At 41.4% G+C, this 13068-nt stretch overlaps 1 protein-coding gene and 2 pseudogenes across 6 annotated transcripts in view; 1 reads left to right on the top strand and 2 right to left on the bottom strand.

Moving 5' to 3' along the window:
• The window catches only part of TESK2 (testis-specific kinase 2), a 117448-nt gene that overhangs the window by 5561 nt on the left and 98819 nt on the right, over positions 1-13068 (bottom strand). For all 6 annotated transcript variants that reach the window (XM_014463819.2, XM_023761948.1, XM_006098176.3 and 3 more), the window contains one exon: positions 5934-6080. In XM_014463819.2, coding sequence (XP_014319305.1) covers positions 5934-6080 — 147 coding nt within the window. The remainder of the gene's footprint in view (positions 1-5933; positions 6081-13068) is intronic.
• LOC111827817 lies at positions 186-273 on the bottom strand (annotated as a pseudogene).
• On the top strand, positions 11860-12746 carry LOC106698734 (annotated as a pseudogene).

Here is a 13068-nt window from a genome sequence, read left to right as displayed (position 1 = left end):
TTTTAGGAGTCTGAATCTGAGGTGATAAGCAAAATGGGGAGGAACTCTGACCAGAATTAGCCCCTAGGGTTTTCCAACAAACTCCTGGGCCTGCCCTTAAAAGGGCCCAGGCTAGTGAGGTTTGTCTGGCAACACCTGCTGTTTTTATTTCCTTATCTCTCATTCTTTTTTCCCCCCTAAGTTCATATCAGAAGGGTAATGTGCCAAAGTCATAATAAGGTTTGTGAGAAGCACATCTCACACAATTATCATGACTATGAATCTCCCATTAATTCTTCACTGATTTCTGCTAGAAATATTATTATGGAAGATCCCAATAAGTTCTATTACTTGATCTTCCTGCTGTTGACACTGCTGGTCACTTCCATCAGTGTTTTTAGGTATCAATCAGGAATTGTGTGAGTACTAGGCATGTAGAGAATAATCAGTTGTGGTCCTGGAGATAAGAGATTAGCTATTAGAGGCTAGAGGCTATTCCTTTCGTTTTAATTTATTTTTTTCAGAGAGAAAGGAGGAGGGAGAGGGAGAGAGATAGAAACATCAGTGATGAGAGAGAATCATCAATTGGCTGCCTCCTGCAGATTAAGCCCAAAACCCCAGGCATGTGCCCTGGCCAGGAATTGAACTGTGACCTCCTGGTTCACAGGTTGACACTCAACCACTGAGCCACTCCCATTCCTTTTTTTTTTTTAATATATTTTATTGATTTTTTACAGAGAGGAAGGGAGAGGGATTAGAGAGTTAGAAACATCGATGAGAGAGAAACATCGATCAGCTGCCTCCTGCAAACTCCCCACTGGGGATGTGCCCTCAACCAAGGTACATGCCCTTGACCAGAATTGAACCCAGGACCCTTGAGTCCACAGGCTGATGCTCTATCCACTGAGCCAAACCGGTTAGGGCTCCCATTCCTTTTTTATTCTTCTCTTCTGGCTTTTTCTTTTTTAATGTTTTTATTGATTTTAGAGAGAGAGGGAGAGAGAGAGAAACATTGATTAGTTTCCTTCTGCATGCACCCCGACTGGGGGATCAAGCCCCCAACCTAAGCATTTACCTTGATGGGGAATCACACTAGCAACCAGCAACCTTTTGGTGCACAGGCCAACCAACGCTCAACCAGCTGAGCTACACTGGCCAGGCGCTCCTGGCTTCTATGACAACTATAATTCTGGATTTCCTTGTCTATCTTTGGCTATTCTGCAGACTACACTGCAGGCTTTTCTTCCCATCCGATGAGGATGATTGCTTTCAGGGTTTTATCTTAGGCCTACAGCTCTTGTGCTCTTTTGTGGAGGCTATCCTACATTTCTTTTCTAATTACCACCTTTGTGCTCATGGCTCCCAAATGTATGTCCTCAACCCTGACCTTGATCCTCAAGCTGCAGATTTAGACAGCCCGTCTATTTCTGGACAACTTCTGGATTGCCATGTTGAATTACACACATGCAAACCTGAACTCAACTTTTCTCCCAAGAACTAAAACTCAAGCTATTTTTTTTTTTATGTCAGCTGGTACTGCCTTTTTTCCATTCAGTTTGCTAAGCTAGAAACCTGGGATTTATCTTAGATTTTTACTCTTACTCCAACTAATTTTCTCTCCGAAATGTTTTTCAAATCAGTCCCTCCCTCTTCATCCTTATTACTATTGCTCTAGTTCAGGTCCTCTTCATTCCTCCCCTGAATATTGCAATACTCTTCTAACTTGGTCCAGGCTTGATCTCCATAATCCACGTTCCTCATTCCTGCCAGCATGATCTTCATAAAATGCAAACCTAACTGTGAAACTCCCCTATTTAAAAGCCAGCAAATTATATGATTCCATTTATATGAAATGTCCAGAATAAGGAAATCCATAGAAACTAAAAATAGATTAGTGGTTGCCAAGGGCTGAAGGGAGAGGGGAATAGGATAAGGGGGGTTTCTTTTTGGAATGATGAAAAGTTCTGAAATTAGATAGTGGTGTTGGTTGAGTATACTAAAAACCACTGAATGCCTGGGCCAGTGTAGTTCAGTGGTTGAGCATCAACCTATGAACCAGGAGGTCATGATTGATTCCCAGTCAGGGCACATGTCCGGGTTGCAGGCTCAATCCCCAGTAGGGGGCATGCAGGAGGCAACTGATCAATGATTCCCTCTCATCACTGATGTTTCTATTTCTCTCTCCCTCTTCCTTCCTCTCTGAAATCAATAAAAACCTATTTAAAAACAAAAAACTGGGCCAGAGTAGACACCTGAGAGCACTTCCTGAGGTCTCCAGGAGCAACTGCAGTCACTATTGGCACTGAATAAAACCAACACGGCACAGGGAGGCCAGAGACTGAACTGCCCTCCTAAATGCCCCAGAGACTGTTTAAGTCTCTCGGAAGATTATCTGGTTTGCTGTCCCATCTCTTGCCCTCCATCCCACCAGGGGATCCCATATATTTACCATAGCTCTTATGTACTAATCTGCTCACATATCTGTCTCCTCAACTAGTCTAAAAGCCCAAGAACGAAAACAATAAAACAAAAGCCCAAGGATGGTACAGATTGTGTTCCAGTAATTTCTATGTCCCCGATACTATGTTCTCTAATAATAGCACAGTATAAATGATTTTCAAAAGCTATTGATGAATCTCATTATAAAAACGACTACAGGGTGCCCTGATAGACACACACTACTCCCTCCAGCATTCAACTTTGTTCCTAATTCATGCTCTCTTCAGTCTCTGAAAATGGACATTTTCTGTTCCTAGCTGTTGCATAGTACAGCCTAAGACCATAGTGGGAAAGGCTTTTCACTCAGATGGATTCACCAGAGTGGCTCCTATGGAGTCAATGAAGTAATACATATATACAAAATCTAACAACCAAGAATAGAGCTACAATTCATAATTCATACTCCTAGGGGTAACCAAATGCAGTGGTGCTTGCCCGACTTAGGGCAGTAATGGTAATAAGCAGAAACAAACTGCTTTCTCAGCTGCCTCTGAGAGCCAAGACTTGTGCACAGTTGTACTAGCTTCTCTTAGAGCCACAGGTAAAAGCCGGTGTGTGGTTATGGTCACTTCTTGATGGCTCAGGAACTGAATAGTTTTAAAGCCACATTACCTCCCACATTGCCTCCCACTTCCTTCTAAGTAAACTATCAGTATCACCACTGCACAAAATTGTATCAGACGATTTCTTAGAAGTAATTACAAAATTAGATTGAACAGCTACCTCTGACAGACGTTTCACTCTTGAAAGCAGTACTACAGTAACCACTGGGATGTGAACCTTGCAAAGGCAATACTACTTTCAGGAGGTGCTCTGATAGGAACTAGGGATCTTTGCTTCTATCACAGGCTCAGGATCATCTGGAAAAAAGGCACCTGCTTCTCTGTCCTGGTTTACCCACCTGGAACGTGTTCCCACTACTTTAAATCCCTCCTGTGAGCTCTGGTCTGAGAAGTCCAGACTGATTGCTCCTGTGAGGTCAAGGACAGAATCTATTTTACAGACTGGGAACCCTGAGGCCCCAAAGGCCCTGAAGTCATTTGGAGGAATGGAACAAAACTGGGTCTGGGATTCAATCTCAGCTCTCGAGATGTTTCGGCCTCTGTGCTATCAAGTACATTTTCTGAAAGAGGGCCAGAAAGCCCCTATGACAGGTTCTACACTAGGTGCGAGACACAACACAATAAACTAATATGAAGTGAATCTCCCATTATACTTAAATCAAACTCAGACCCAACATTGGCAATGAGGAGATCATTTGGAAACCTCAAAGCCCTACTCTGTCCCTTTAGCCTATTTCTCCCTTGAGACTTCTCACTATTATGATTGCTACAATACAGATCTGGGTGGGGCTGCTCTGGCCTCAGTGTGGACAAACCTTCTTCCTAATCCCTGCAACACAGTTATAATGAGGCTCGAACATTCAGACAAAAGGTCAGAAATGATAAAAGGGCAGTGAACACAGACAGTCTCTCCTATTGGATGGTCTGGTTTGTAAAATTCCCTGGTTTTTCTTCAACTTGAAATTCCCTAAAATGCACTTCCTAGCCTGTCTCCAGTTTGCAGTCATTGGTTCTTACCACCTGGAAGTACTCTCAATACCTCCTTAAAGTTCAGACCCAGAAAACAGCTCAGAGAGATACAGTACTTTCTCCTAAGTTCCTAGTTTCTTGTTTCAAGCCACTGGCAGGCACTGAGAATACCTACTCCCTATTAGGAAAACCAAAGGACAGTGGTCTTACCCTACAGTTTCGAAAAGGTTATAATCATGCCGGCGTGGCTCAGTGGTTGAGCATCGACCTATGAATCAGGAGGTCACCGTTCAATTCTGGGTCGGGGCACATCCCTAGTGTGGGGCGTGCAGGAGGCAGCCAATCAATGATTCTCTCTCATCATTGATGTTTCTCTCTCTCTCTCCCTCTCCCTTCTATGAATTCAATAAAAATATATTTTTTAAAAATATATATACTCATGTAAGTGTGGGGGAAATAGCTGTATGACTGATGGACAACTGGTCATGATCTCTCTCCACCTTGGAGCAAATGATGCTGCAAAGATTTGATTTTGGCTGCATGCCCAATGTGAGACTAGGCTATCAACTTAAGGCAGTGTCTAAGCTGACATGAACCCACTCATTTGCCTGGAACAAGTACAGTTTCCCTAGTCTTGACTTTCTAAAACATTCTAGGGGATGAGACAAGGCTGATGAGGGGAAAAGATACCATCTTCCAGGTCCCAGTTCTCCAACTGTCCAGTCCTTGCAGGAACTGAGGAAAACAAAGGCCACCTCACAACTAGGCCTCAGCTGGTCACCACATTCCATTTGCTGGTCTTAGTGCTCCTTTATTAACAGTGCAGCTGACTATAAATGGCTCTGCCACACCCAGGGGCCCTACAATCACCTTCCCTAAAGCTATTTTCTGTGTAATAGTTTATCAACCAATGGCCAGGGTCCCTCAGGGACATTACTACTATTTGGAACACTGGAATCATTCTAGTGTGAGATAGTCAGTAACTTACTTCTCTGAGAGTACAGCCTGCTTTTGTTCTCTTTGCAAACTTTTTCTTATAACAATCTCCCTTACCCCTCATCCATGACAGAAGAGGTGTGGGAATGTGTATGCATGCATATGTGTGCATGTGTATATGTTGAGGATGGGGAATAAAATGACTGCTATTCTTGGGCAGGTACAAAACTCCCATATACCTCCCTAGAAGACTTTAAACCAACTCTTGGACATAAGTCATATTAGATGACTTGTATTTCCCACATCAATGATCAAACAGTATTATTTATATAAGTCTTGTCCCAGTGGTATCCTGGGCCACTTGGCCCTGTGGTGCCTGCCTGTAGCATGGCCAACTTCCTCTAAAAGCAACTGTTTTCTAACCTGGTCACACAGCAATTTGGACAGCAAGAGAATACTACAGAGACCAGCTAACACCAAAGAGAAACTGGCAGAATAGCAGAAACTCAATCACACACATAGAAAATGGGTCAGTACATTATGGCCCTCAAAACCTGCACTCAAGTGACTAAAAATCTCCGAACTCCTGCTCTCAGTTAAGAGCTACTTCCTGGAGGCTATGAGCGAGAACAATAAGAGACAGGCTCCCATATTGTCTTGACTGCTGTCATCCTATTGGGCAAGCACCTCTTAACCCTCCTCACGCCATCTGCTCCTGCAACACACATATTCAGGAGATTAAAGTAAAGCGTGAAGGTTCTCAAGATGTATGTGTTGCCTGGCTCGACACTGAAAGGTACCTGTTGTGAGCCGAGATTGGCTTTCTAAGGAATAGCTATATAGAGTATTAATTTGTATCCTCTGTGATTAAATGTTAAATCTATAAGAGAACTCTATCATTTCAAAGCTTATTAATGACTGGTTTCTTAACACCGCTTTATTGGTAATGGAGAACAGTGTCGAGTGGTGCAAGGAAAGCCTTCATACCTTAGATGTGAGGTCCCGATGGAAAATGCCTTTGAAGTGAAGATAGCTGAGGCCCACTGCTATGTCATAGGCCAGTTTCACCCTCACAGTCCAGGGCAAGTACAGGTTACTGTCTAGCAACTGTTCCAGGTTTCCAGCGTTGATATACTGTAAAACAAGGAAAACCCAGCTACCATTTGTCAGGAATATAAGGCTAGTGGTGAAACCACTAGAGAGTAACACTTAGAAGATAGAGACTGGATGTTTTGTTCATCGTTGTTTTTTAGGTGACTGAGGGCTTATTCTGCATCTATACACAAAGATACCTTTCTTTAAGGAGATCACAATCTATTAAGGGATACAGACAAACAACATCATTTGGTAAATGCTAAAATATAGCTTTGTACATGTACCACCACAGTGCTATGTAGCAAACAGAATAAAGTTACTAACTCAATCTGAACATGTCAGAGAAAGCTGCACAAAGGAAATAAGGAGTCAAAAGGATAACCTGGGGGAACATAAAAGAAACACAGTCCACACAAAGGGAGTAGCATATGCAAGATATAGGTTAAATGCATGATGCACATAGAAAACCAATTTACTCAATATGGCCAAAAGAAGCAGGTGAGGCTGATATGCTTTGCTAAGATATATGGCAGTGGTTCTCAACCTTGGCTGCACATTAGAATCACCTTAGGATTTTAAAAAAATTCCCAGGTGATTCTAATGTGCAGCCAAGGTTGAGAACCACTGATATATGGGCTTTACCTTGTCTACAGGGAACAAAAGAAAGTCTTTTAGACAAAATAACATTTATATTTGCTTTTAAAGAAAATATTATTTTAGCAATGGTATGATAGAATAGAGTGGAGAATATGGAAAAGGAAAAATAGAAGAGTATTGCAATAATCCTGGTGAAAGAAGGGTGTCTGAGTTAAGGCAATCGTGGAGGCAATGGAACAGAGCAAGATTCAAGGTGTACTTAGAGCCCTGGCTGGTGTGGCTGTTGGTTGAGTGTCATCCCATGTACCAAGAGGTCACTGGTTCAATTCCCAGTCAGGGTAAATGGGGATCGAGACTGGGTTGTGGGTAAGGGGCATGCAGAAGGCAGCCAATAGATGTTTCTCTCTCATTGATGCTTCTCTCTCTCCCTCTCTCCCTTCCTCTCTCTCTAAAATCAATAAAAACTTTTTTTTAAAAAAAGATGTACTTAGATGGCAGAGTAAAAAAACAAAAAAACAAAACTTGAGCCCCAGCCGGTTTGACTGAGTGGATAAAGCGTTGGCCTGCAGACTGAAGGGTCCAAGGTTCAGATTCCAGTCAAGGGCACATGCCTGGGTTTCGGGCTCGATCCCCAGTAGGAGGCATGCAGGAGTCAGCCAGTCAATGATTCTCTCTCATCATTGATGTTTCTATCTCTCTCCCTCTCCCTTCCTCTCCGAAGGCGATGTTGAGTTTAAAGGCTTGTGGAACAACCAAAGTGGAGGTGTCATATAGAGAGTTGTTTAAAGTTCAGGAACAACGTTAGGCTAGACACTAAGATTTAAGAAGCAATAACATTGAGCAAAAGTAATCACTGAAGCCAAGGAATGTATGAAATTTCCCAGGGGTTAACATGTAAGGTGAGAAAAGAACATTTACAGAAGCAGGCAGGAAAAGAAGAACCAAGTAAGAATATCATTACAGAAGTCAAAGAAAGATAATACTCCAAAGAGGAAAAGACCAAAAGTATCAAGTAAGATGAGCATTAAAAGTATCTACAGAATTTATAACTAAGTCACTGGCATCCATGGCCAGAGCAGTTTCAGTAAAGTGATTAAGACCAGAGTAAGAGCCAAGTGAGTAGGAGAGAAAACTATGGAGAAAGTTTGTGAAGATGTACTCTTTTAAGAAATCTGGCTGTCATTCCTACATACCCATGAAGGGCTGTTTTGCTTTTTCTTTTTAAAAGAATAAATAAGTGCCCGGCTGGTGTGGCTCAGTGGTTGAGTGTCGATCTATAAACCAGGAGGTCACAATTCGATTCCCGGTCAGGGCACATGTCCAGGTTGCAGGCTTGATCCCTAGTGGAGGATGTGCAGGAGGCAGCTGATAAATGATTCTCTCTCATCATTGATGTTTCTCTCTCTCTCTCCTTCTCCTTTCCTCTCTGAAATCAATAAAAATATTTTTAAAAAGAGCAAATAAGCATTTATATGGAGATAATGATAATAACAGCAGCTAATAGTTATTTATATGTGCTTACTTTGTGCCAGGCACTATTCTAAGAACTTAAAATTATCTCATTCACTGCACATAACCCTATGAGGTAAAGTGTACTATTATCCCCATTTGACAAAAGGCATTTACATGTTAACAAACTTGCTCAAGGTTACCCAGTTATTAAGGAGCAGAGCCAGGGTTCAAGCCCAGGCAGCCTGGCTCCAGCATCAATATACTTTACCACTACATTACACCTCAGAGGTAGGATACCGCAGCACCCAAATCAGAGAGCCTCATGCAAAATAGGAGCTCAAAGTTTTTTGCCAATTAGGTTAATGAATTTATTCAAACCTCACATGATTTGGTATTATCTCCCTCCTCCTTCCAAGGGAGAAAAGGGGGAAAATTCCTCCAAGTCTAAATTAAGCTCTTAATACCTACTATGGGGGGTATTACTGAATTTACAAAAGACCAGGGAACTTAATAGGATCGAGGGCAAGACATCTGAATTTTAGTCCAATTCTGCCTTTTTAAAAAAATATATTTCTGCCCTGACCGGTTTGGTTCAGTGGATAGAGCGTCGGCCTGCGGACTGAAGGGTCCCAGGTTTGATTCCGGGCAAGGGCATGTACCTTGGTTGCAGGCACATCCCCAGTAGGGGGTGTGCAGGAGGCAGCTGATCGATGTTTCTCTCTCATTGATGTTTCTAACTCTCTATCCCTCTCCCTTCCTCTCTGTAAAAATCAATAAAATATATTTTAAAAATATATATATATTTCTTTTATTGATTTCAGAGAGGAAAGAAGAGGGAGAGATAGAAACATCAATGATGAGAGAGAATCATTGATTGGCTGCCTCCTGCATGCCCCCCACTGGGGATCGAGCCTGAAACCCAGGCATGTGCCCTTGGCCAGAATCGAACTTGGGATCCTTCAGTCCACAGGCCGACACTCTATCCGCTGAGCCAAACTGGCTAGGGCGAATTCTGCCTTTTAATAATCATTTAACTTTGGACAAGTCAACTAATAAAGCTATCCTTCAGTTTTCCCACCTATAAAGGTGTGATCATTTCTGATCCATATAACTCACAATGTTGTTATGAGAATCTAGTACAAATATATGAAAGTGCTTAAAAAAAATTTAAGCCCTAGCCGGTTTGGCTCAGTGGACTAAAGGGTCCCAGGTTCGATTCCGGTCAAGGGCACATGCCTGGGTTGTGGGCTCGGTCCCCAGTAGGGGGCCTGCAGAAGGCAGCTGATTAATGATTCTCTCATCATTGATGTTTCTATCTCTCTCTCCCTCTCCCTTCCTCTCTGAAATCAATAAAAATGTATTTAAAAAAATTTTAAGTGCCACATAATCTGAGATTTTCTGATGTGGTAACATAAGCACCAAAAGAACCAGTTGGGGGCAGCACGATGCAGCACTTCAGATCCTTGGATGAGGCGGATCAGGTTTGGCAAAGCAGGGAGAATGGCTAAAAATACACCTAACTTCTCAAAAGGAAAACCTGCCGATCTGCTTCATCCTGCTTGATAATCCATCTTTGGAAATCTCAAAATGAGGCATACTGATGGCATTAGCACAGTGCCTTCCTTCATTAATTCACTGCAGTTGAATCTGTCTGTCGTTCACATATGAAGTGCTCATTTGCTAAAAAGAAACTGAACCTGCAAACTCCAAGCTACATGGGAGCAATAAAGCTGACACCTAATCATGCAGACAAATTCCTTTAGCTCTGAGAGTCAGAAAGACCTGAAGGGGTGGTGGTTCACTTGTTTGGCAGGGTGACACTGTAACATGGAAGGCCTGACCAGGAGTCACTCAGGTTTCCCGTCTGAGGCCATGCAGAAAAGCTGACGTAAAGGCTGTCTGTATGTGCACTATCTGTAGGCCAGACTAAGCCAGAACTTTGGATTCTGGTTCAGAGAAACACATTTACTCTCTTCAGCCATGTCTCTGAAGGCCTGAGAGATTCACAGACCAAGCCAGAGGATGGAGAGCAGAGAAGAAAGGTGAGACAAGGTGAGGAATCACACTGGCTAGGCTCTGAATTTTCCAGGCAAAATGGAAAAAGTACAAACCAGAGACGGAAACCAAACGAAGTTTATTGTTACAACCAATCTCTCTTGCTGGCCTTCGGTGAATACTCTGGTGGGGCTGATAAGTCTCTGGGCCTCAGAAACCACAACTTCTCAATGTCTCAAGACCTTTTGCATCTATGAGGAAAGGAAGTTTGAGATCTGCCAACAAGGAAGATTTCTAAGTTGCTACACACTGTGTGCCCATTAGTTGGAACGTTTACTTCCCCATAGCAACTCCCAGTGCAGACTCAGCTGGTATGTCCTCTGAGAAAATCAGGGAAGCAGAGACAAGAGCAACTGCACTAGCACATTCAGCTTTCCCGGATGAGAATAACAGCTGCTTCGCTGTCTTTTTCTTCCAGACCAGTCCCTTGGGCAGCCCTACAAAACAAGCTAGGGCATTGGCAATATATTTGCATAACTTACCAGAAAGAGACATTTTTACACTTTCCATTTCTTATTGTTCTTTTAAACTTTCAAGTTCAGAAAACTATAATATCAGCCACATGTTTTAGGTACTTTAATACCCCTCAGTGATTGTCCCTCAACTTCACCTACACCAAAACCTGCCTCTTCTCTACATGATCTAATAAAATATTAGAACAGAGTTCCTGCCATTTCATTTGTGTTTGATACTTGATTTCATTAAAAAGACTCCTTTTAATGAAATAAACAAGGAGAAGAGTGACACCGTTGCTGATGTAGAAAGTGAACCAGTGGTAGAAAACACAGAAACTGAGGGGACATAATCATCACTCAGTAGGTAAAAGATACCTTTTGTAAAGTTGTCATCTCTCTGTAATAGATTAATGGCTGACTGGACCATAGTTGTTCACTTTTGTCTGCCAGAATTAAGTTAATCTGATGTTCATGTTCACTTTTCTCTTAAAATAATTGTACAACTGACTTGTATAGACATTGTTCTTAATATGAACATGATAGGTAAACATTTTTTATTTTTCTGATAAAATATAAATGTTGCCCCCAGATTCTTTTAACTTCAATGAAATGAATAACAGCTTGTCAGAGACTTCCTATGGAAGAAAGGATTTTTTAGATACTACTATTAGGTTGGATATGGCAATAGGTATATTTCAGAATAGCAAGCCGTGTTATATCTTATCCATAGCTTTAGGCTGCTGCAGAATTTTAAGGTAATAGACAAAGCTGTGATATTTTATGCAAAGACTGGCTCTAGGTATTTGAGGAGCACAATACAGAGATTTTAAAAAGTGATTTTGTAAAATCTACACTATGGTCTCTGTTTCTCCAAAGTAAGTGTTTGTGATTTGTTCCTCATACTGCAGTGAGTAAAAAGAAAACAACAACATAAATATTAAAGTACGTTTCAATGTTGGATGAATTTTGTTTTTAGATGCCAATAAAACTTATTTGTTTGATAAAAAAAAAAGAGACTCCTTTTCCTAGAAAGCGCTCAATAGATAAATGTATGTTTACTAAACAACATTACATATGCAAGAAATCATATGCCAACACCCTAAAAAAATTGCCAAAAGGACAGATAAGTAGATACTCAGTTCTCCACATAAGAATTATCAATTCAGGTTATTTCTAACAAACATTTATTGAGCACCCTTCCCCTTCCCACCACATCCATCTACATATATAAAAGCCAAGCAAGGCTAGAGATGGCTGTGGTTTAGGAGAACTCGATTCAGGAACGGGCGGTGGCTCCACCTGGGGATTCCTGAGGCCGTGTTTGTGGAAGATGTGGATTCCTACATGAAACAGCCTGGGAATGAGACTGTGGATACAGTGCTAAAGAAGTTGGGTGAACAGTACCAGAAGTATAAGTTTATGGAACTCAACCTTGCTCAAAGGAAAAGGAAGCTAAAGGGTCAGATTCCTGAAATTAAGCAGACTTTAGAAATTCAGAAATACATGCAGAAGAAGGAGTCCACCAATTCAATGGAGACCAGATTCTTACTGGCAGATAACCTGTATGGCAAAGCTTCAGTTCCTCCTACCAATAAAGTGTGTCTGTGGTTGGGGGCTAATGTAATGCTTGAATATGATATTGATGAAGCTCAGGCATCATTGAAAAAGAATTTAACCACTGCCACAAAGAATCTGGATTCTCTTTTTTTTTTTTTTTTAAATATATTTTTATTGATTTTTACAGAGAGGAAGGGAGAGAGATAGAGAGCTAGAAACATCGATGAGAGAGAAACATCGATCAGCTGCCTCCTGCACATCTCCCACTGGGGACGTGCCCGCAACCCAGGTACATGCCCCTGACCGGAATCGAACCTGGGACCTTTCAGTCCACAGGCTGACGCTCTATCCACTGAGCCAAACCGGTTTCGGCTAAATCTGGATTCTCTTAAGGAAGACCTTGACTTTCATTGAGATCCATTGACTGCCACTGAAGTCAATAGGGTCAGGTTTATCATTGGGACGTAAAAAGAAGGAACAAAGATGATTCTACCAAGAACAAAGCATAATTCTGGCAATGAAAAATGTGGTTCATTTTTCCAAACATGTTTTTTTAAATATTCCAAAGTTTATTCTTAAAGGTTGACATTAGTTTGAATGTGTTTTTTTTTAAACAGTAAGAATGAATGACAATTAAAACTTTAAAAAGAGATAAACACCAACAACCATTTTATGTATTTATGAAAACAAAATCAGTTCCAAATATTTTATGGAATTAGCAGTTTTATTTATTTATTTTGCATTTCCAACATAGTAAATAGAACTTTCATCATTTTTTTGTTTGTTTGTTTACTGTAAGGAAAGTCTTCATTGAAATGGCTTGAAAATGGATGTATGCTGTGGAGGCAGAATTCTGGACACTTAGGCAGTTTACTTTTTCTTTATTATATGACTAGTGGCCCGGTGCACAG

This window comes from Myotis lucifugus, unplaced genomic scaffold, assembly GCF_000147115.1.
Source record: "Myotis lucifugus unplaced genomic scaffold, Myoluc2.0 scaffold_222, whole genome shotgun sequence".
Taxonomy (NCBI): domain Eukaryota; kingdom Metazoa; phylum Chordata; class Mammalia; order Chiroptera; family Vespertilionidae; genus Myotis; species Myotis lucifugus.
This window is presented reverse-complemented; position numbering and strand designations above follow the sequence as displayed.